The sequence below is a fragment of the Polyodon spathula genome, chromosome 7, assembly GCF_017654505.1.
Source record: "Polyodon spathula isolate WHYD16114869_AA chromosome 7, ASM1765450v1, whole genome shotgun sequence".
Lineage (NCBI taxonomy): Eukaryota > Metazoa > Chordata > Actinopteri > Acipenseriformes > Polyodontidae > Polyodon > Polyodon spathula.
Genome location: NC_054540.1, coordinates 23,146,507 through 23,171,496, shown reverse-complemented (window position 1 = coordinate 23,171,496; position 24,990 = coordinate 23,146,507). Strand labels below are relative to the sequence as shown.

At 40.3% G+C, this 24,990-nt stretch overlaps 2 protein-coding genes across 3 annotated transcripts in view; one reads left to right on the top strand and one right to left on the bottom strand.

The window, feature by feature from the left end:
* Window positions 1–22,223, top strand: part of fbxl13 (F-box and leucine-rich repeat protein 13) — a 56,460-nt gene extending 34,237 nt beyond the window's left edge. The window contains exons 13-21 of the mRNA XM_041254943.1: window positions 6,439–6,537; window positions 13,717–13,837; window positions 16,402–16,564; window positions 17,184–17,303; window positions 17,496–17,622; window positions 18,835–18,918; window positions 20,390–20,524; window positions 20,858–21,021; window positions 21,436–22,223. Coding sequence (XP_041110877.1) covers window positions 6,439–6,537; window positions 13,717–13,837; window positions 16,402–16,564; window positions 17,184–17,303; window positions 17,496–17,622; window positions 18,835–18,918; window positions 20,390–20,524; window positions 20,858–21,021; window positions 21,436–21,574 — 1,152 coding nt within the window. The 3' untranslated portion in view covers window positions 21,575–22,223. The remainder of the gene's footprint in view (window positions 1–6,438; window positions 6,538–13,716; window positions 13,838–16,401; window positions 16,565–17,183; window positions 17,304–17,495; window positions 17,623–18,834; window positions 18,919–20,389; window positions 20,525–20,857; window positions 21,022–21,435) is intronic.
* Window positions 22,224–24,426: 2,203 nt separating this feature from the next.
* The window catches only part of fam185a (family with sequence similarity 185 member A), a 36,161-nt gene continuing 35,597 nt past the window's right edge, over window positions 24,427–24,990 (bottom strand). For both annotated transcript variants that reach the window (XM_041254941.1, XM_041254942.1), the window contains one exon: window positions 24,427–24,983. In XM_041254941.1, coding sequence (XP_041110875.1) covers window positions 24,868–24,983 — 116 coding nt within the window. In that variant the 3' untranslated portion in view covers window positions 24,427–24,867. The remainder of the gene's footprint in view (window positions 24,984–24,990) is intronic.

Below are 24,990 nucleotides of genomic sequence, written 5' to 3'. Positions count from 1 at the left end.
TTTTAGCTTTACATAAAGTTTCTTTACATATTCATAATACTGTGTTAATTTGTCATCCAGCCGTAGTAATTCTGCTATTAAGGTAGACTGCAAATACAAATAATTGAATATAGTTCCTATATTTTTGTATTTGACAATTAATTTATTTTTCCAGATACAATACTTGATTTGCTGCATATCTTGTTGGCTAGACACTAAATACAGTACAAGTTACTTAATGTTAATATTTATTCAAGACGTTCAGGCACCATCAAATTAATTATTTTCACATCCCAAACAATTGTAAGTTAAGGTATATTCATATATACTATTGTGTTTGCAATTTGTGAGAAGAGATGCTTAAAATTATTTGTATGCTAAAATTGCATTTACAAGCCTTTTCATGTACAGTGTGTTGTCAAGCAGACCTGCTGCCTTTATTGTATATAGGCACTAACTCTTTGATGGTAACAAGTAAACCCCCCTCCCCCAAAAAATAAATTAAATGTTCATGCCATCAAAGCCTGTACAGAATATTATTAAACTACCTTTCTCATTTAAAAACAAACTGACCTCTTCACAGAAGTAAATTTAATCTAATTTAAAGCACAGTTGTGTCAGTGGTTTCAAAACTAATATATGCCTGGGAACAAAACAGTAATCCTGGAACCAACACAGAAGTCTGTTACTGATAAGACTGCCACAGTGCTGGTAACATTACTTACAGTATACTAAACAAGCAAGATATACTGGTTGTTTAGATCAGCTTCCCCAGATGTTTTAAATTTATATTAGATATTGGTTCTTTTCTTAGTTGTCTTTTTTTATTTTTCAAGGGCTTGATTCATACCAGTGTTAAATGCTAGCAAGGTTCCACTTTTTCAGAAAATACGGATGACTCATTAAAGCATTTTTTAATACATACTCATATACTTTAATTAAAAAACACATGTTAATGTTGATAGCTCTGGTTAAACAAGCGTAGTCCTACTTGATGGGTATTTATTGAACCCTGGTAAACGTGTGACATGTTCTCACTGGCCTGTACTTTACTGCTTTTGGTCTTATAGTCTACAGATTTTCTGTAACCATGACTACAGTAATGAAACAATTGAAGGACATGTTTTAACTTTGGCTTAGACTAAGGTTGAAACTGCTTTTATTGATAAAAGTGGTATAAATTGTCTTCCAGGACTACTTAAATGTAATGTATTATAATGATCTTGAGAGGTGGTGGTCCCCTTTTAGATTCTAGGAGGGCCTCCGTGATGGACAGGTGGGGGTCAACCAAAGTGAACTCATCTGGCCCATCACCTTCTGTATATCAAGGCGCCCCCGAAGCGATCCAACTTCGTCACTACGGTCCAGGGGCCACTGCAGGAAGTACCAGCCAATGAAGTGCGACAGCTGCAGGCAGCTGACCCAGAACTGGGCACCATCATGGCCAGACTGATTGAGGGCCGGTGGCTGACATGGAAAGAGGTGGCAACCCTTTCCAAGGAGGTAAAGGGCCTTGTAAGACAGTGGGACAAGCTGTGCCTGCATGACGGGACCCTCTGCCACCTGTGGCGCCACCCTGCATCAGCTGTGGACCGCTGGCTGGTGGAGATTCCTGCTGTCCTGAGGGAGCGGGTATTGTAGGCCATACATGGGACACCAGTAGCTGGGCACTTCAACCCCCAAATTGAACCAGGGGAGCTTGTGTGTGTGCACTGCACTAAGAGGAAGAAATGGAGGAGCCCGAAGCTGGATAGCCACTGGGCATGTCTATGTAAGGTGTTGGCACGGTTCTCCGATGTGGTGTACCAGATCCAGATGCGACACAGGGGGCGACGGGTCACCCTACATCGGGACCACTTAGCGCCCTACCAACCAGGAGTAACCACGGTTCCAGAAGAGGGGGAGGGGCGAGCCAGAGGAGCTCCACGAAGAAGATTTGGGTGAACGCACCGGGTCCCTTGGGTGCGCTGGGCTCACACAGACACTGGGCCCTGCTACATCAGTTGTGCCCAGCTGTAGGAGAACCCCACGAGAAAAGGAGCCGAGGGGGTCTAGAGGAGGTGACGGTCCTAGCAGAGTGGGCAGTTCACTGTTTAGAGGGGGGCAGTGTAACGATCTCGAGAGGTGGCAGGCCCCTTTAAGATTCTCGGAAGACCTACACTGCATCCGTCTGATTCCATAAGGGCATAACCCAAAAACGTTACAGTATGTTATTACACTCCCACTTATAATTACATTTGAATCTGTAAAAATAATTATTTAACATAAATACCAGAATCCCAGCTGTGTGTTAATCATTAGCAGCCATGGTTTAGTGTGTGAAGGCCTGTGCTGAGAATCCCAAATGTTGAATTTCTTATTACATTGGAATGGGATGTGGTGCCATCAATCGTTAGGTTTCTGGTTAGATTCCATACTGGTAATTAAAATCCATTTGCTTTAGTTGTGAAATAAAGCACTGTGATCTCATCTAAGTTGCAGGGGAATTGGTTTCTCATAAATTCCACATAAGAAAATCTATCAGTTGGAACAGCTATTTTTACAAATAAGCTTTTTTTTGTATGTGTTCAATTCACAGACCTATTAGCCCTATTGTCCGGTTGTCATTGTAAATGAGAATATGTTCTCAGTTGACTGGCTATATAAAGGTTTTGATTGATTTTCAAATGTTATTTGTATAAATGAGAAATTGTCCTTCCCCTTAGTGACTGAACTCAGTATGCTACTGCATGAATATTTATTTCTGTGTGGAGACAGCCAAAAAGGAACTAACTACGGGAATCCTTTGTATTTCAGGTGGCCAATAATGTCAATATAGTAACATTAATTTTGATTTCTGTGGACATTTATTAAATGAAGACTATAAGCAGCACAGGTTATGAAAAAAAACAAAACAAAACTGAGAGGTTGCAAGTAAAGTAAGATTCTGTTTGCCTATCCTGAGACACCTGACATTCACTGAACACGAGCGATTCTGCAGGAAGAAAGAAACCTCAGGAATTGATAATGGGATAGATGTGCATTGTGACTTACAGATAAGTAAGGAGATTCCCCTTGGCTCGCAGAGAGCTGCCCTTGCGGAGGTGAGACCGAACCGATCGAACCGACCGAACGCTGGGAAGCAACCGATACTTCCCCCAAGGGGAACCTGGAGGTGAGAAAATGGGAAGACGACAGAGTTTGGTAGATTTGGCCTGGGGGTTCCTCTTTTCTCGCTGAGAACTTTCCTGGAGGAAGATGAAGCCATCGGCGGCTGGGCTTCTAAAGTTGGGAAGTGAGCTTCACTTACGTCCAGAGGGAGACCGTTGCAGTGGGGGAGGATGGTGGAAAACTAAAAATGCAAGACAGAGAGCAAGGGCATAGCATGGGGTTTAGCAGATATTATTGGTAGGAAAGGAAATAGGGGGGAGGAGCCCTCACTCATGCCCCCCAAACAACACACCAAGGTTACCAAGTTAAAAAAAAAAAAAAAAAAAAAAAAAAACCAGGAAGCATCTAAACACGTCATTTTCTTCTGCCTGCCGCTTACTGTAAAGAAGATTCACATCTATTTGTGGTATTTGCAATGTCTGGTTCCTAAATAAAAAAAAAATTGATAAGATGTTTTGACAGTAAGTTCATGAATTGGCTATTTTTCTGCAAAAAAGGCCCAATGAAGAAAAGGTATTTTGCTGTAAGTCTGACTGATACAGTGATACAGAGATACCATTTCTGGTTTTGACATGGATTGACATAAACCTTCAACCTCCTTATAAAAAACACATGCTATTAAAGAATGGAATTGCATGTATTTTAGTACTTGTTATAGTCCTAAAAAGAAACAAGCCTCTATAATAAAAAAAGCATGCAAGAAAATACAGCAATGTTAAAGTGTTGTGTTTCTTGAAACACAGCAGGTTATAACCCTTTAAAAACAGCATTTCATTACTGGCAGTCAGATTTTAAATTACTGTATTGTATTTATGGCCATATCTACAGAAAGTAAAAAAAAATGTTCTTCTTTTAAGTCAGACATGAAAAACAGATTCTTATTAAAATGATCTTAATGTTGTCTTAATTTGTATAAGTTGTCAGCACAATGACTAAAAGTCTAACACATGTTATTGTTTACTCCAGTGGTATAGCAATGTTCTGGTTTTGGAAAATTGTTCCAGTTACTGTTCTGCCAAGCAAACAGTTCATTCTTATCGCCAAACTCTTTTAATTGTTTATGTCTCTATTGGCAATATGTAGTGGAGAGGAATGTTATCAAACTGTATCTAAAGGAATGCCTATTTCTCAAAACAAGTTATGAAAGTTAGCACTAGAACAGTGGTCCTACACATGCACATACAGTGTAAGAGGCCTTCAGTCTAACAGTCCATAAACAGATCCTCAATAAATAAAGGAGGGGCTAACAGCAAAGTCTATTATAATTGGGTTATAACTTGGCTGTAAAAAATTCTATAGATTCTCCCTACTGAGCTAGCATGTATATAATTTATGTAAAAGAATAAAGCCTTCACGTATCATACTTCCTTCACTGTTTAAAATACAGATGTGTAGAGTATATCCAGTACAGTACACTGTGTAAACTGTTCCCCCTATGGAAACTTAAAACGATAAATCATAACAATTACATTTCCAGAGCATGTAGCTTTGGATTCTATTCGATTAGGGACATATAGGGTCAACACATCCTTTAAATATAAGAGAGTAAGGCCATTTAAAGCTGTATAAGTTAAAAGCACAAACTTAAAATCAATCCTAAACCATACAGGAAACCAGTGTAAGGTGGCTAACATAAGGGTAATTCATACTTCTCTGTTCTAGTTAAAAGTCTGGCAGCAGCATTTTGCACAAGCTGCAATCAAGATAAAACACAACTTGAAATATCAGAAAAAAAGCATTGCAGTAATCAGTCATAGATGTTATAAAAGCATGCATCTGTCTCTCTGTTTAGCAATATTTCTTAAATGAAAAAAAGACACTCTCGTTACATACCTAATGTGTGGCTCGAATGAAACAGCTGGATAAAAGATTACACCCACATTTTTTATTTCAGCCTTCAACTCAAAGGACAAACTACAAAATGTAAAAGCAGATGGATTTATATTATTTAGTTAATTCTGTGATCCTAAACGCATCCTCTTTGCTTTATCTGAGTTTAGCATTAAAAGTGTTTTGACATCCACTGCTTAATGTCAGCAAGACAGGTAATAGTATTTTTAGCTGAAGTGTCACCCAGCTTCGAAGATAAATATAATTGAGTATCATCAGCATAACAATGAAAATGTACCTCATGGACAATATCTACGGGAAGTGTTACGTGTGTTGCTTGTCATTGAATAATACTGAGGGAGACACATGGCAGTGGGTGTTGACATGCCACACAGGCCCCAGTGCTAGGGAACCAACAATGGTAATCCTAGTGCCGGATTTAATAAAGAAAAGAAAACAAAGCTAAAATATGAAAATTTGCTAAACAGGGCGTGTGCTAGTTCCACTAAAACTAACATCCCGCTCCTCGGACCTACTACACAAACTAACCCTCACTAACTGGGATTGGATTAAAATCCCCTAAACTAACCTATTCCTGGGCTCCCGGAGTCCCGGTATCCTCACCACGACTCCAGACTCTTCAAACAGCCTCGGCTGGGCAATGCCTTCACGATCACCATCTTAGAGTGGAAGGGTTTCGTGTAGTACTCTCCATTTAGCAGATGCTTTCCTTCTCTATTTAAACTCAGCCCCCACCTGTGAAGTAATGGCCAGGCTGTAGCCCTGAGCTATGGAGTAGATGCTTTTTGAGCTCCGCACAGCCTCCTTGGGCCAGTCCAGACCTCCCAATCAGCGCCGGATGAGCCTACCTGCTCAATTGGTTGCCTAGAAACACATCTGTTGCATGTCCCAGCTGCTTTCCCGGAACAGGGAGCATATACAGGAAAAACAAAATTGGACCAAGAACAAAACCTTGTGGGACACCACAGGTAACATCAGATAAAAAAATAGGATTCTTCCTCAATTTTAACAAATTGAAACCTATTTGAAAGATAAGATTTAAACCAAGACATGACACAACATGACAATCCCACTTGATTCTCAAGACAATCAAAATAGGATGATCAATAGTGTCAAATGCTGCACTTAGATCTAGAAGTATAAGAACTGAGGGGAACCCATATCAGAAGATAAGAGCACATCATTTACTGCTGTCCGGGTTGCTGATGATAAAGTATGATAAAGTATTTAAAAGGTTCCCTCTGCGAATTTGTTAATTTAGCTCTAGTCTCAAAAATAAATCAAAGATTTTCCTTATTTGTTTCTGTAGGTATCACCGTCCTGTTAGTTTTATTGAAATACATGCTTATATAAACAGGAGCAAGCACCATAACAAGTTCTTGGAGTTTGCATGGTCTGGCTCCGGCTAGCTCCAAATGTAATCGTTTTTTTTTTTTTTTTTGTTTGTTTTTCTTACAGATGTCAGTGGATGGATTCAAGAACATAGCAGTGGGCTGCAGTGAGCTTCAACAACTGGAAATCAATGACATGCCTACACTCACAGACAGATGTATTCTGGTAAGTATGACTTGGTAGTTAAAATTGTAATAATAATTATTATACAACTTTAAGAGGTATGAGTCATGTGTTTTTTTTTTAAACACTTCTAAATGTGGATTATGCCTAGTTGCCATATTGAAAAATATCTTTCTGATCTAATGTTGCTAAGTCTCAATGCTCCAAATGATTATTATTATTGGTCGTATGACAGTATTGCACAATAGAACAACAGTGCTCATAAGCAGGTCCAACCTCATAACTTTGTTTTGTTTCGAGGACAGCTATGCTAAAGCTACTAATGTTCTGATAAAGGTTTGTACAACAACCCTAAATAAGTCATTTATATTGTTCTCACATTTGGTAGTAAACTAACCCATTCTTGTACCTGACTGTACAAGTTTGCCTACATTCTCGGAAAATGTCTCCTTGTATATGAAATAAAAGGAAGGGTGTGTAAGAGTTGGTAGTGGGTAATAATGCAGGATCTTGACCTTTTTTTAAAAAAAGATGATTAATAAAATGCTGTATTTCCATAACTTGCAATAGGGTATCTTTTCAGCAAAGAAGGATAATAGTTTCAGCTCAGTATTTGGTTTGGGTTGAGGGTTGAGTTTTTGAGCAAACGAACAGGAAAGCTCGCTACTGTTCAACAGAATCTCATAGCAAGCAGATGCTGTATAACTCAAATTGTGTTTTTCTTGTTCAACAACCAATCTTTTATGTTCTATTTAGTCAATCTGTTTCCACTGTCTGGAATTTTGCTAATTAGTTGAGTTATGAATTAAACCACCAAACTACATTGAATGTTTTGCATATTGAGCTTTGCCATGTGAACCCCATGTGTCTAGAATGTGTAAACAAAGTGAAGCTGAAAATGAATAATAATAAAGAGAAGTAAACATTCAGGCAAGTTTTATTAGGTTTTGTAACTTGACTCTCCATCATATACTTTTAGTCATTTAAAAGCTAAATTGAGCAAGACAGTTTGGCAGCTTTGAATATAATAGGAATAGCAATGAATGTAACTGTACTTTTTATAAATGTTGTTGCTTACAGAATTATAAAATGTTTTGCAATATATCATTTATTGATCTACAATTAACAAATGATTGTAGTCTGTGTTTAATTTCAGTTTCAGAAATTGTCTGCTAATGTTTCTCCATTGCTTGTCTGAATAGACAAGCCATGACACAGTAGCTGAAAAAAGTCCCAAATTATAATTTTTTTAAAATCATCTTTACAAACTGTAACATGCAAAAAATACAAATGAGTTTGATTGAACAAACCTGACCTATGGTGTATAATAGTGCACTACAGTACCCTCAAAGGGGGCAGCTTCTTTCACAGAGAATTGTGAGGGTATGGAACCAACTCCCCAGTAATGTTGTTGAAGCTGACGCTCTGGGATCCTTCAAAAATCTGCTTGATGAGATTCTGGGATCAATAAACTACTACAGTAATAACCAAACGTGCAAGATGGGCCGAATGGCCTCCTCTTGTTTGTAAACTTTCTTATGTTCTTATGTTCTTATGTTCTGTACAGTGGTGTTCCAGTTTGGTTGTTACCTAGACATATTTTGAGAGAATGTGGTAATATACTATGGGTTCTTTACACAGTTCTTTGAAGATACTTAAATATACTTTGGAAGACAGGTCACAATGTAGAAATGTTGTGTGTTCAGTGATTTGGTACAATAGTTTAAGGAAGATATTTTAGTGAAAGCACATTCTTTAAACTTTTAAAGAGTTACATATCAACTTTGAAGGTAAGATGCAGCTACCTTAGTCAACTGTTGTTGGTGCTTGTTATCAATCTGCAAATTGATGTGCTTGCTCATATGAATATCAAAAATATAGAAAGGTTCCCTTTCAAGTACGAAATGTAACCATTACTTAATGGGTATTTACCTCCTAAAGACCCGAATCCTGAATATTGTATACTAAAGCTGCTGAACAAGCCTGTGACAGTCATTGTTCGCCCCCGTGGGTACAAAAAGACTGCGCTCACAGATCTCAGTGCAATTTTTCCTGTCAAGACTGACCTAATCGAAAGCCTTGTTCAGATAAAAACACTGTTGCTTCTAGCTGTATATATTTTGCATTTACTGTGTTTTTACACAAATTATGTGTGATATTTAAACTAATCGCTATAATAGTTTTTATTAATTATATGTATTATGTGCACTACAGCCTGTTGCTTGTTACATCTCACTGTGGCCTTGTGCCCCGTGTGAAGCCAGTACCTCGAGTAGCTCCTTCCCAGTGACCCAGCAGCATAACTCGGCTAACTTGTGCTTTCCTCCAAGGCTGCATAACTCCGGCTTTTAGTTCTTATTTTTGCTTTTTAGTGCCTGTGGCAGGGCAGGGCCCTGTTTGTAAATATTGTTGTGTGGTGTTTTGGTGGTGTTTGGCAGGGATGGGGTTAATTTCCTATCCCTGCCAAAATACATGTGAGAATGTGGCTGGAGCTAATTGAGTAATTGATAATTAGGCTCCAGCCACAAGCTATAAAAAGGAGGAAATTACTTTGTTTGGTGGAAATGTTTCAGGGTGAATGTTTCAGTGTTGTGTGGTACAAAGTTCAGTGAAGGCTCTGCCCAGCCTGAACAGTTTTTTGTTTGTCTTTTTATTTTTGGCTCTGCGAGCAGTGTTTGTTTGACTTTTTGATTTATTTTTTTTGTTGGTTAAACAGCGCAGCAGCGCTTTTACTACAGTTTTATTGTCTATGAGTCTCTGTCCTCCCAGCTATCCTACCTCGTGTGGTGTCAGAAGTGGGATAGCACCCCCTAGAGACTGGAACTGTAGTTTTAAAAAAAATATATATATATATATTTTTTTTTGTTAATATGGAGCTGGCCCAGGAGGTTGAGGATGACAGCTTTGAGTTTTTTTTGAAGAGCCTTGCGGCGGAGTTGTGCTCCTGCTGTGGGGCGTATGGACACACGGTGGCTATCTGCCCCACGCAGTGTGAGGAGGAGGAGCTGCCATCCCAAGAGCCAGAGAGGATGGAGCTGCCGTCCCGAGAGCCAGAGAGGGAGGAGCTGCCGTCCCGAGAGCCAGAGAGGGAGGAGCTGCCGTCCCGAGAGCCAGAGAGGGAGGAGCTGCCGTCCCGAGAGCCAGAGAGGGAGGAGCTGCTGTCCCGAGAGCCAGAGAGGGAGGAGCTGCCGTCCCGAGAGCCAGAGAGGGAGGAGCCGCCGACCCGAGAGTCCAGAGGGAAGGAGCCGCTGCTCCCAGAGTCCAGGGAGGAGCCATGGACCAAGGAGCCAGAAGGGGAGAAGGCTGATGCTCTGCAGCAGCCTCTACATGTGCTGCTGAGAGGAGCCCAGCAGAGGCGCACCCGATCGTTACGGCAGGTACCAGCCCTGCCTCAGAGGCCACTAGAATGGCCACAGCCTCCACTGCCGGTGGTGTGGGGGCTGCAGCCATTGCCGCCGGAGGAGCTGGAACTGCCTTCACTGGCCGACAGTGAGGAGGAAGTCTGGCCTCTGCCACCCTGGCCAGAGGTTCCTGCACTGTTGGCCACGCCTGCACCACCCAAGGATGCCTGCCTTGCACTGCCCAGGGATGCCATGCCATGCCCGCTCCGCTCAGGGATGCCACATTTGGATCGCCTGGGGTTGCCTGCTGCTCTGCATCGCCTGGGGCTGCTGGTGTCTCCTTTTTGTCTCCTAGGGTTGTCGAGGGTCCGCTGCCGCCGTCGCCTGTGGTCGCTGCAGGCTTCGCTTTGCTTGGGGTCGCTGCCAGCTCTTCATGGCAGCAGGGAATACTGTGGTTGGAGCTGCACAAAGGGGAGCTACCGGCTACAAAGAAGGTGGGGGAGGTGAGGAGACCACCTCCACCACAGCCCTGACCACCACCCCTGGAAACCAGCCCAGTGTCAGGTGTGCTCCCTTGCCCCAACATCGTGGTTCTCCTGTCAGAATGCCCAGACCTCCCTTCGCTGGTCTTAACTCCCAGGTCACAGCATTGCCAGGCACAGTTGCTTGACTGCTCCCCTACTCCGCGCCACCTGGACTTGCAGACGTCACGACGTGAGGATCGGACATCGCATGCGCTCACCCTGTTCCTCACTTTGTTCCCCCTGAAGCTCCAGACGTTGCTGCGCGGTTCCACAGTCGCACACCTCTGCCTGCCACTGCTTACTCCGGTCGCCAGCCTGCGCTCCAGTCGCCCTGGTCAAGCCGTCTGGGTCCCCCCTTGTTGGTTTGCGGTCCTTTCCAGAGGACGCCAGAGGGATCGATCCATCCCCAAGCCCGCCCGCAGGAAGGGGCAAAGATTAAAGTTTGTGGACTTGAGGGAGGGTGGTTGGCTTTCAAAGGGGGGGGGGGGCGGAGGTGGCCGTTGGGCCATGTGTGCTACGCACAAGGGGGGGGACAATGTGGCAGGGCAGGGCCCTGTTTGTAAATATTGTTGTGTGGTGTTTTGGTGGTGGTTGGCACGGATGGGGTTAATTTCCTATCCCTGCCAAAATACATGTGAGAATGTGGCTGGAGCTAATTGAGTAATTGATAATTAGGCTCCAACCACAAGCTATAAAAAGGAGGAAATTACTTTGTTTGGTGGAGGTGTTTTGGGGTGAATGTTTCTATGTTGTGTGGTACAAAGTTCAGTGAAGGCTCTGCCCAGCCTGAATTTTTGGCTCTGCGAGCAGTGCTTGTTTGACTTTTTGATTTATTTTTTTTGTTGATTAAACAGCGCAGCAGCGCTTTCACTACAGTTTTATTGTCTCTGAGTCTCTGTCCTCCCGGCTTGCCTACCACAGCGCCATATGAAACATTTTATGTTATTTATGCAATTGCTAATTACTGTTTTTTGTTCAGAAAGTGTGTTCTCTTTGTGTGCCTGTCTGCAACGTGGTGCTCAACACAGCAGCACTGCACAGGTCCGAGGTACTCGCTTTGGTTGTTGTTGCTTTAAGCATTTTCAACCATAGTATTGGTAACAGCTTTTAGCATTACCATTACAAAGGCTGTTAGTCCATTCTAACAAGCAGGCTTCTCTCAGTCTCTTTTGTGGTACTGACTGAGTGGTTTTACCAGTGACTTGTTCAGGTGGGCATACCTGTACAATACCACCCGCAGTGACTGCGAACCAGTGGATCCGTACTGAACTGAAACCGAGGTCACCGACTCTGACCCGGTTTCTAACCCGCTATCGTACTGTACCGATCAGGTACTAAAATCACTGACCTGGTGCCATCCCAGTACTGACCCGGTGCTACAGTCAACAAATCGGTACCGACCCGGTCCTACATGGTGCAAAAGCCACAGAACCATCTGGACTATTGGCATCAGTACACCACATACATCTGGGTCCTTACTATCATCCTGACCAGCATGGCCCCCCTGCACCGTCAGCCACAGACCCACAGGTTGCTGTGTGGCATCTCAGGAGGTAGCACCTCTGGTTCACCATAATATGAGGCAGGGACCCACTGGCAATAGATGCCTTTGTACATCAGTGGACGAGGCATCTGTTATACACCTGTCCATAGCTCGCTCTGCTCTCGCTGTGTCTAGAGAAAATCAAGCAGGACCAGGCCAAGGTGCTCTTAGTAGCCCCTCAACTCTGATGCCAGCCGTGAAGTACTGAAGCTCTACGACCTGCTCAGTCATGTGCGGGGGACCTTATGGCATCCCAACCCATCAAGACTGCAGCTCTGGGTCTGGCTCCTGAACAACGGCATTTGAGCCAACTGGGTCTGTCCAACAGGGTTATTGACACCCTACAAAATGCCAGGGCAGCATCCACGCGTTCCCAGTATACGTACAAATGGGGCTTCTTTCAAACATGTTGTCTGCCTCGTGGGTTCAGTCCCGCGACTTGTCCCATGGCAGTAATACTGCAATTTTTGCAGGACCTGCTTGACAAGGGGAAATCCACCTCTACATTAAAGGTCCATCTGGCAGCCATTTCAGCTTGCCATTTTAAGATTGGCTTGCTCTCCCCAGGAACTCACTTCCTGGCGAGGCAATTCTTAAACGGGGCTCTGCAGCTTCACCACCTGTGAAGGACATTGTTCCTTGCTGCAGGCTAAACGTGGTGCTTAGTGCACCCATGAAGCCTCCATTTGAGCCCCTGCATTCAGCTGAGCTGAAATTTTTATCATTCAAAGCGGCTTTCTTGCTCGCTGTCACCTCTGCAAAGCGGGTGAGTGAGATGTAGGCATTTTCTATTGCAAAAGCCTACTTAATTTTTACAGAGGTCAAGACAAAGGTTACGCTTTGTACCAACCCTGCATTTTTGCCGAAGACTCTGTGACAATCAGTCTGTGGAATTGAAGGCTTTCCATCCACCTTTCCAGTCTGACAAGGCGCGACAGCTCCATAAGCTCTGTTGTTCATGTCCAAAGTTGGAGGCAGTCCGAACAATTTTCCGTCTGCTATGGGGTGAAGTAAAATGGTCAAGCCCTGTCTAAGCAGTGGCTTTCCAAGTGGATAACAAAAACGGTCAGGACTGCTTATGAGCTGGCTAACTTTCCTCCTCTAGAAAAGCTCACGGCCCATTCAACCTTCAGTTACAGGGTACATCTGTCAAGGCCATTTGCAATGCAACGGCGTGGGCTACTCCCTATACCTTCTCTAAGTTCTACAGACTTAATGTTGTGGATCCTCCAAACCCTGGTTTTGGAATTAGAGTGTTAAGGGCAGCTTCCCAGTCGACCCTTACAAAACAGGCATAGAGGTGAAACTCTCCCTCAGTTTTTTCACCCTAGCTACTTGTTACTGGGGTTCTGAATGGTATGCACAGGGCAGCCTTTGGCTTAGCCATGTAACATTCCAGTTGTCTGCAATCTTGCCCTTGCAACAGGTCTTTGGTACACTTACCCTTATGGTAATGATTACATTTCATACTTGAAAGGGAAAGTTAGGTTATTATCATAACCCTGGTTCCCTGAAATAGAAATGTAACCATTAACCTTCAAGGTCGCTGTGATTTCAGCAGGCATGGAAAAATGACTCTGAGATCTGTGAGCGCAGTCCTTTTGATACCTAGGGGGCAGGCCATGACTGTGTCACAGGCTCGGTGAGCAGCTTTGGTAAACAATATTCAGGATTCAAGTCTTTAGGAGGTAAATACCCATTCGATAATGGTTACATTTCTATATCCGAGTTATGATAATAATGTTTTCTGTTTTGAGAACTGGCTGCTGGTCAGATGCATATAAGGATGATTGTGTTCCTATTGTTTTTACAGGCTATAGTTTCTGAGTGTCAGAATCTGCAGACAGTTTCTCTTCAAGACTCCACTCACCTTTCAGATACTGCATTTAAGGCCATGGCACAGGCATCCAAGCTTACAAAAATCAAGATTAGAGGTCTGTGAAATTATCTGATATTTTGATATTATCTTATTTTTTGAGGATCTAGAATGCAAGGACATCAATTATAAAGTGCTGTATTATGTATTGCATATTTTCTCTCTGACCATATTTTATGCATGACCTTGCAGCATCAAAGGCCATGTACACTAGAGGCTGTATTCAGATCAGAACACAAATGGCGCTTGCCCCCAATTCTGTGGCACAAAAAAAAAGAGACTGACATAGAAAGAGGAAATCAAAGAAAGAAAAGTAAAAGAAAACAAAAAACATAAAGAAACTAACCATAATGGAGTACTACATTCATTTTCATGAGGACTGTAGCAATTCATTTTCATGGCAATTATTACAAGTGAAAATATTTATGTACAGTATATGGAGAGCAGCATAACTGGAGCGACACTTCTGTATCTAAGTGTACGTCTGCCCTTCCTTTCCCTGGCTGTTGTGATTGAAATAAGTCACTACTATCGACAGACTGAAACAAGATATCAGTTTGGTTGCCTGATAATGTATGAGCTTAACTAGTTTGAAACATTATAACGAATTAGAAAATGGATCTGAGAGCTCCTTTAACCTGATTGGTCAACATGAGGGCTTAAATCTCTCATAAAGGACCTTGAATGTTATCTTTCAAACTGTTTAATCACTGTTCCAAATCAAATTGCCCGAAAATACGTAAACACAGTATTCGTATATTTTACCTTTTCTCCATTCTTGTAGTGCACTGCTGCTGCTACTGGTAGACAGATCAGGGAAGGTAGTAATGTCAATGCCATGAAATAATGTACCTTATATAATTATCATAAACAATAAATTATTGCCCTGCATGTCCCTAACTCTTCTATTAATATCAATCAATCAATTTTTATTTTATATAGCGCCTTTTATAGCGGACCACAATCACAACCAATCAATCAATCTTTATTTGATATATTGCCTTTCATAGTGGAACAACATCACAAAGTGCTTTACAAGATGCAGTAAATACTTCAAATACAGAGAAATGCATAATACATGATATACAGTTGAAGGTACACAATACATGATAGTAGCATAATACATGAAATAGTACACTACATACAGTGGAAAGTGCAGAATACAAGAAATAGTACAATAAATACAGTAGAAAGTGCAGAATACATGATAGTAACAATACTTGAAGTAGCAGCAGCAGCTAATAACAGATATCAGGCTTAAGAAGCATGGAAAGCAAGAGAGAACAGGTGGGTTTTGAGAGTTGTTTTTTTACATCTGGTAAGGATCCTGGCAGCGGCATTCTGGACTAACTGCAGTTGGTTTATGGTGTGTTCCGGGAGACCACCATACAGAGTTGAAATAGTCGAGTCAAGAGGAGACAAATGCATGACAGAGTATCACCGCATCTGGGAGGGAAAAGTAGGGACAGACTTTGTAGATGTTTCAAAGATGGTAGAAGGAAGATTTGACCACGCAGGAGATGAGTGCACCAAAGGACAGGTTACTGTCAAGAAGTACACCAAGGCTTCGTACTGTGGGGGAAGGCAGCAGCAGACAGTTTCCGATGTTCAAGGCAGCTATACTGAAATTCTTAAGTTCAGTTTTAGATCCTACTAGGAGGAGTTCAGATTTGCTAGTATTCAGCTGAAGAAAATTGGCAGACATCCAGGCCTCGATGTCTTGAATGTAAGCCGAGAGCCGGACCATGTCAGAGGGCCTACCAGGGTCGAGTTTTAAGTAGAACTGGGTGTCGTCAGCATAGGAGTGAAACATGAGGCTGTGTTTGCGGATGAGGTGACCCAAGGGAAGCATGTAGATATTGAAGAGAAGGGGCCCAAGAACAGATCCTTGGGAGACACCACTGTGTCCAGAATAGAAAACAGACTGCATGCATCTGGATAGGTAAGAGGAAATCCAGGAGAGACAGGTTCCAGAGATCCCAGCATGCATTATCTATGGTGTCAAAAGCAGCTGTTAGGTCAAGGAGGACAAGCAAAGAGGGAGCACCAGCATCCTGTGTCGTGAAGCGTGGGACCACTTGCTCTTCTGATTTGCACTGTTTTTTTTTGCTCTGTGCTACTGTTTCTCGACATGATCGCCACTTCTGACGCAAGCGCATTCTGTCTCTTAACGGGATTGTTGCCTGGCCCTGATTGGATAGCAGATTCCCCAACCTACTCAGCATTGATTGGCTGGATGCTGTCAGATGTTTGCAATTGCACTCATTTCATCAGAATAGAGCCCTAGGACTTTAAAAAGATCATAGCTGAATATGTGAAACTGGTTTGCACCTCTATTTTTTAAGTTTTCAGAATTAATCCAAGTTTCATTTGTGCATTAAATGTAAAGCACAGCTTTGTATCCAACAGAATGAAATCATCAGACACACCCACACAAAATATGCTAGTGTGTGATTATCATATGGCACTGTACCTTATAAATCTAGTCCCTCCTTAACGTATATCCTAGGACTTATGCAAGCTACCACAATGCCAAAATCATTTAATTCATCATTAATCTGATTCATGTTTTTGGTATCATTTTAACATTTGAAATCCTGTCCACTGTAATTTTGTAAACAGGTAATAATCGTATGACTGATGCGAGCTGGAAGTCCTTTTGCAAGACTTCCCCCAGTCTGTGCCACATCTATGCTGCTGACTGCCAGAAAATCACTGACATTAGTCTAAAAGCGATAGCAGCCCTGAAGAATCTGACTGTGCTGAACGTGGCCGACTGCATTAGGTAAGAGTTAGCGTTCCTTAGTATGGGTATGAAATATCAGAGTTACCCAGTCAACCAGCAACACTCTACCGGATGTAAGAAATACAACATTTGTTCAACTTGTGTGTGGCATTTGTGATTGTGCCCTGCCAGGGATAAAGTGCCCTGCAAAGGGGATATAGCTGAGGCGTATGTATTTATGTCACACTTCACACTTTTTTGCAAAGATCGCATATCCAAATTGTCAACAGAATTGGCAGCAACATTATTTAGAATAAGTACATCAGATCCTGGGGATATACGGGGGTGTCAGTCTCTCCGTCCATCTGTCACCCTTACACTTTTGTATGTATCTGGAGAACCACATATCCAATTGTCCTGAACCCTGGTATTCACATTCTTTAGCTGTTATTTAATTCATGCTAATATCTGACTCGGCTTTCGCTAAGGTAAAGTTAAATAGAATATTGAATTTTGTAGTTTAAAATAAACCTAAATAGAAATGGAGCAATTATAATTTGTTTGGCCCAAGTCAATGTAATTATGATCTTGGTTATAACATTTTTTAATTCACATTGTCTAAAACAATTATATGTTGTACTACTGAGTGCCATTATTCATATATGATGTCACGTTACAGGTTGAGTGATCCAGGAATTAAATATCTTGTGGAAGGCCCTTCTGCTGGGAAGCTCAGAGAAATGAACCTGACAAACTGTGTCCGTGTCAGTGACATGTCTCTGTTGAGAATATCACAAAGGTATGACAAAAAGATTAACTGGGCTAAACTAAACACAAAAAGTAACAGAATTAGCTGAATGTGCATATAACATACACTCGGTTGACAGAATGTTATGCCAATACTTTACAGCAACAGTTGTTGTAGACCCATTTGAGAGACAATGTCTGGGTGGTTGAAGGTATTCATTTTTGTTATTTATTTTTTTTATAGGTGTCTTAAACTAACTTATCTGAGTCTATGTTACTGTGAACACCTGACTGATTCAGGACTTGAGTTGTTGGCAGGCTTGCCATCACTGACTTCGCTTGATTTAACAGGAACGAACATCCAGGACCAGGTAGACCCAGGGGGAATGCAGTTTAATACATTTGGTGTGCATGCTTTAATGTTTTAGCAATCTGTTTCACGATCGTCTAAAAGATCCTTTTAGAAAATAGGGCAAAAAATATGTTTGCCATTATTGAACATACTATAGCAAGACACAATGTAAACCCGCCCTCTTCTGATGCTTTGTGTGCAGCTGTATTAATCAGTTGCTTTAGATTGGTCTATGATAACCATTTCATTACAAAATGGAAACTGTCTAATGTTTAAAACAGTTTGATTCAGAAAATGATTTATTTCTGTCTGTCACATGTGCATAGGTATGAGCATGCAGGTGTACTTGGCTAAACCATTACAAGGATATAATTTCATCTAATAAATTGTTTAATGTTGGGCTCAGTAAACATGTACTTCGACATACAATAACGGAAACCATACACTGTACATTGTTTATTTTTCAAACACATTAAAACTTTGAAAAACAATTCATGTTAAACTGCATGCAGTGCCAAAGGGAGACAAAACACAGACATGACAGATCATGTGTTAACGAGCTGAGCCTCTACATTACTAAAAGTACAGGCACAGCAAAAAGCTGTTAAGTTACTGAAACAGGGGGGGTAAACCTAATATGCAGCTGCAGTTAAAAAAGACTTGGCAAAAAAAAACTGCTTTAAGTCAGACACATATTATTATCCACCTCAAGGAATGCACATCTCCAGTGATGGGAATAATTTCAAAGTAACCATACATACTCATGTCACACTTACATTTTAACATGTATCTACAGTATATAGAGAACCATACAGAGAGCAGTGCTTATTATTATTATTATTATTATTATTATTATTATTATTATTATTATTATTATTATATTATTATTATTATTATTATGTATTTATTTATTAGCAGACACCCTTATCCTTATCCAATGGTTATAAAATATCACAGTACAAAGTAAGATCTCACATTACATAATATCATGTTACACAGAGAGCAGTTATAAAGCAGAAACTAAGATCAAATTCAAATAAGAGCAAAATAAAGAATACAGTAAATAACTGCATTTAAGAGCAAATTCGACTAAGCAGTTAACTTCTCATATTAACAAATGTTTATACGAGTAAAGTCCAGTAAGAGCACATAGTAAGTACAATAAAAGGATGAGAATGACATTCAAAAAATGTTCAAGTCACTCACAAGTCAATCGCTGTTTTCTCGACAGGGTTTGGCATCTCTTGCCACCAACACTGGCATAAAAAAGCTCACCTTGGCTGAATGCTTATGGATCACTGATTTGGGAATTCAGGTCTGTTTACTAAATTACTATGTGGGCTTTACATACCAAATAAAGAGGTTAGTTATAAAGAGACTATACCTTTAAAGGGTGGTTAGAAATTTGAAATAATTATCATAGGTATATCATTCATGACCAGTATAGCAACAAAGCAAAACACAACATAAACCCATCCTCTATTAAAATGCTTTGTGTGCAGCTGTATTAAGCAGTTGCTTTAGTTTGGTCAATGATAACACCATGTAACACAACTTTTGTTCCTGGGTAGTAAGTGTTATTTCCTAATTGCTTATGCCTCAAAAGTATAGAAAATGGCTATTATTCCCCACAAACTTTGCTTTTGTGACCAGGACGGGTAAATTTCAAAATATCACGATTTCCAATGAGAAAACGGGCGCTTTTGTGTCTTTTTGTTCACATAAAGTCAGAAAAAAAACAACATATGAATCCAAATTAACATGTATTTATAATAAAGTAATACAAAAATGATTACAAAAGATTTAGAAGTGAGCAGTTTTTCGAGATTTACGATTATAATGTATAATCGTAAAGATATATATATGGTCCGTTACATATGCATAAGTATGAGCATGCAGGTGGTACTTGGCTAAACCGTTACAGGGATATCATTTCATCTAATAAAAAACAGTTGCATTGTAATTAAACCCAAAAATTTGATTTGACCTAATTTAAGAAAGTGCCAACACTATCAGATACACATTTGATTGTTATGACACTGATCAAAAAGTAAAACACCTGTGAATCCAAAGCTTGACAAAATAACCACTAGGAAGTTGATTTCCACATGTAGTTTATTCAAGAACTAAGTTGTTTAGGGCATAAGGTTGTGGAATTGATGAGTTGTTTGACAGGACCTAAGTTTAATAAATCGCATCTTCAGCAGAATCCCCTTTCCCCCCTAACTCTTTTCTGGGGGCATTGCTTGAGTTTTGGCCCAAAGGGTAGTAACCTTGCCCCATTCGGAGGTACCACCACCACAGTCTCTCATTGATTTTTTTTTTTTTATGTCATTCTGGAAGAATTATAGTAATAAAAAGCCCTTAAATTTTAATTTTCTGTTGAAAACATTTTGAAAACTTACAGCAAAATTGTGCTGAAGTGTGCACTGCCTTTGGGTGTCGATATTTTCATTCCATCTGGTTTTGTGGGCTATAGTTTCGGCTAAATTTACCACCCGATATTAGTGGAAGTCTTTAATACTTAACTGACTTCACCTCCTAGTGTACTTGCACACTATTACAAATACTTGTGGTAAGGAAAGAATGGCTTATTTAAAAAAATGAGGTTAACTGTATAGATATTTTGCCAGCCATCTGTTATTTTTTGGATTATTTTAGAGAAATTATTGAAATAATTGGAGGGATGGGGGGTTAAAAAGTTGCCTGCTTACCAACTCCAACAGTCAGTATTGACGTTAATTTGACCACCAGTTTTCTACAGCAATTTTTTTTTATTCTTTCAGAAATTGTGCCAAAAGTCTAGGGATCTGGAACACCTTGACATCTCTCATTGCCTTTCACTGACAGATAAGACGATTAAAAGCTTAGCCTTTTATTGCCAGACACTCACCTCACTCAACATTGCTGGATGTCCAAAAGTATGTATATGTGCATCATGAGATCAAATGCTTGGAAGCGCTCTGTTTGTCTTATGTATCGGGTAATCTACCATGAACGTAATTAATCAAGATTGCAGTGGTGCATGTAAGGTTTTTTTTTTTGTACAATATATAATCAAACACAATGCATAAACGTGAGTTTCAAAACTATTTGCAGTATACTTTGTAATCTCTTGGTAATATCAAACACATGGGAGAACAAAGAGAACAAAATTCGCCATAGTACTGTACAGTCTGAAAGAAATGCTAAATTGATTACGAATAAACTCCAACCCTTTGAGAGATTGTAATATCTATATTCTTTTCAATTAGATGACAGATCTGTACATGCACTATTTAACAGGAGTGTGTCAGTACCTCCATGAGCTGGATATCTCTGGCTGTGTCCATATTACTGACAAGACAACCAAGTACTTGCAGAACAGCTGTAAACAGCTGCGTGTTCTCAACATGCTTTACTGCAAAAACATCACCAGGTAAGTTCTTTACTCTTTCAAATAAAATCTTCACAGGATAGTCAGATATGAAACATAATGACTGTGATACTGGTTAAAATATGGACATCTTATTCAAGGCACAGCTGGTGTCATGCCCAGCTCTTTATACTTGTAAAGTATACTATACAAACTTTTGCCATCAGAGATCAAGGAACGATAACTGCACTTAAAACTAAAAATACTGCTACTGGGTACTATAAAAAGAAAACAGCTGGTCAATAAACTAATCTTGTGTATGGCCATATGTATACACATTTGTTAAGTATAAGAAACAAAAACAATTTCTAAAGTTAAGAAATGTTCCTCACAGATAAAACAGATATCACTAGAATAGATTATATAGATTATATTGTAGTTTTCTGATAATCATACAGTATGACTTGCCTTCCCTAGACAAGCAGCTCTGAAAGTAACAGCCAGGGTTCAATGCTGGGAATACAGTAATGAGGACCCCCCTGCTTGCTTTGGATACGATTCCCTGGGTAGCATCTCGGATTCCATCCATCAAGAAAACCAAGAGCAGGAGGAATAATCAAAAACAGTGAAAGTTAAAAAGAGATCGGATTGTTTGGGCACCCCTTTTTGTTAGTGGAAACATGAGAAAAAATAGAATTTCCAAGATTGAAGGGCAAGAATTAGCATTTTCCATAATATACTGTATTTTTTGCAATTTTGTATTATTAAAAAGGTTAATAAATAATTGTATTTCATACTGTGCCTTGCCTTTTCTATTACATACTGTTGCCGGTTCTACCAGTCCCTTATTGTTGTTTGCTTTCTAAGTAAGTAACTTGTAAAAATGCATGCCGATTTCTGTAAAAGAAGATACCTCTGGTTTTACATTTGGACCCTTGTGCCTATGTCCAGGTATAAGTGTACCGACAAAATGTTGCCAACACCATCAGTAACGACAACGAAGCAGTCAAAAAAAGTGTCAACCAATGCAGTTAAATAAAATTTTTTTTGTTTTTTGTTTTTTTCCCCCCAAAAAATATTAAAAAAATACAGAACATGCTTATGAAGAACAAATACATACTCTTTGTAACACATGCCATTGTTTAATGTGGGTTCAGTAAACATGTATTTATACATACAATAACAGAAACCATACACTGTATATTGTATATTTTTCAAAGAACTTTCAAAAAACAATTCCATGTTAAACCACATGCAGTTAAAAATAGCCAGTTAATATGAACCAATCAAATAGTTTTAATGATATTCTAATTACAATAAGTGTAACATACAGGTTCATCCATATATCTCATATAGTCTGATTATCTCAGAAACTTAAAGGAAGTTGTAACCACGTTCTATAAGCCTTTCCTTATAGCCCCAGATTCTGATAATATCAACAGTGTGTTCTACAGAATGCCATGTCCAAGTTTCACTGCAAATGGGTAAGGAATTTTCTACTATATTAGCATATAGGTATGTATGGATATCTCCAATATAACCATTTGAACTTCTGCAAAATGCTATCTTTTTTTGGCTAAAACTGAAGAAGCGTTTTTAACTTTTAAATTTCTTTCAGTCCATAAATATTTCTCATTTACATTTGTCACATATACATATTCATTATTGTTGGTCAAACCTTAACCCTAACTCCCAAATATTGAAAAACAGCCCCACTAGCATATGGGTGGGCAATACAACTTGATTAAACTACAGATGAAATTAACAAAACATCTAGGGCCCTATTTAGCAATTTTCGCAAACCCCTAAGACAACAGCAAAACACTTTTGTGAACAGTTAGCGCAGCAGAATTTGCCCACATATGTGATTTAGCAAAGTGTTTTAGTGCCCACTCGGCAAGTCAGCGTTAGTGCTGGACATGGGCTGAACTTTAGCGGTGTGTCCTCATTTACATACAAATGTAGCAATTTAGCAAAACATCAACACTATTAGCATTTGCGTTTCAGTTGACATGTGAAAACCAGGTCTAAACTGAGAGCAAATTACATGGTCGACTAAAAATACCACTGAAACTACCAGGGAAGCAGGCAAAGAAGAGAGAGAAAAAAGAAATAAAAGAAATATGGAGTGCGCACTGGATTAATGTGATACTTTGTACTGTGATTTTGTAACAAATTGTAAGTCGCCCTGGTTAAGGGCATCTGCTAAGAAATTAATAATAATAATAATAATAATAATAATAATAATAATAATAATAATAATAATTATTATTATTATTATTTTTATTATTATTATTATTATTTCTACGTGGCCAGACAAAGAGACATCCCCAAATATTTAGAAGTCATCTGTCTTTTCTGAGCCTGTCTGGCACACAATGTATGCAGCAATTTCGCTTCAACAGACAAACAATCACTGACATCTGCCAACTGCTTCAGGCTGACCTGGAAGGAGACATGCGGAGAGCACACTTTTTGCTTGTAGCACTAAGGTATGCTCACCAACACAGAACAGGCACTTCTACGTAAATCATAAGGGGACCTATTCTGTCAACAACTACATCACAAATGTGTATGCATGCTATCGTTGCTCCGCTCATGACTTGTTTATCCTCGCTAGTTCGCAGGTGGCTGCTGCGTTTCAGCGGGATGACAGTCTGAGAGGCTGGTTGATAGGGGACAACGGGTATCCACTGAAGCTGTGGCTACTGACACCGCTGCTCAACCCCATGACCCCTGCCTAACAGAGGTACAACCGTACCTTTAAATGTGCTCGTACTGTAATTGAGCGAATACTTGGAATCCTCAAAATCTGATTCTGATGTTTCGATGTCTCTGGGGGAAACACTACAGTATACTCCTCAGAAGGGGAGCAATATCATCCTGGCTTGTGTTTTACACAACATAGCTCTCTGTAATGGATGTTGAACTTACAGAGGAAAGATGGCAAGGCTTGAGGGAAGCAGATGCTAAACTTGAAGCACCAGTGTTGGAGGTTGCAGATGCTGCAAGTGCTAGGCAGGTCAGACAAAGCCTTATAGGCAGGGGTTCACATAACTGGTATGCAGGTACGCATGAGGACCAACAAAAAAAAAAATGCACTTAGTTATTGTTGTTTAAGACCCAAATGCGTAACGGCAGTATATATTTATATTTAACATGAAAGCATTTATAATAAAGGCAGCAACGGTGCTCGAAGGTGAGCTATACATGCCTAACTTAAGGAAAACTCCTGATTCTAAATTGCTCGCTCGCTCAGCAAGTGAAACAGAAGAAAAAAAAAAGTAACTTAATTTTGCTTATAGATCACTTTTTAAATGTCGTACTCACTCTCCCCCTCCAGGCTGCTAAAAGAAATGTGTAGCCTTGCTTGAGGGGTTTGGTCATCCTCTTCACTAGGGCTGCTGGATATTTTAAAACATTTTGTGCTTTTCTCTTCCTTCTTTTTTTGGTTTCAAAATACCCTCCTTTCGCTATTGCAGATTCACAGGTCCTCTTAAAGGGAATGTTGAATCCTTACTGGTTGTAACTTTACTCCCCCCACTGTGCTTTGATTGGCTGGGCGCATGATCCGCTATTTGATGTGCGTTCGCCCACGCATGAGACACTATTTTCGTGCGCTATTACAGCGGTTCGCTAACGCTGTCATTTTTGCCCTAGCAGTAGCGGCTGCGCGCATATTTGCTAAATAGGGCCCCTAATATTCAGCAAAGCATAGTTCTGATCCTTAACGGATTTGGCAAACACAGTTCAACACCACCTCAAAATACAGCTGGACTCAAGTTAATTTCCTTCAGAACAAGGACTACTTTCTAATTATTGAAAATAAGTACATACTTTATCATATTTCTAAAACCCTAACTGTATCTCAATTACAACATTCTTCTACATGGTTTAGCTAATGAAACACTAAACCTTCCCAATCTTGAGTGATTCAAACCAGCTTTGGCTCTTCAGACTTACAGTCCCCTTTGCAGCGTGGGCCTTGATCCAGTTGTTCCCCTCAGCTTTTCCATTCAAATGAGCTAGAAA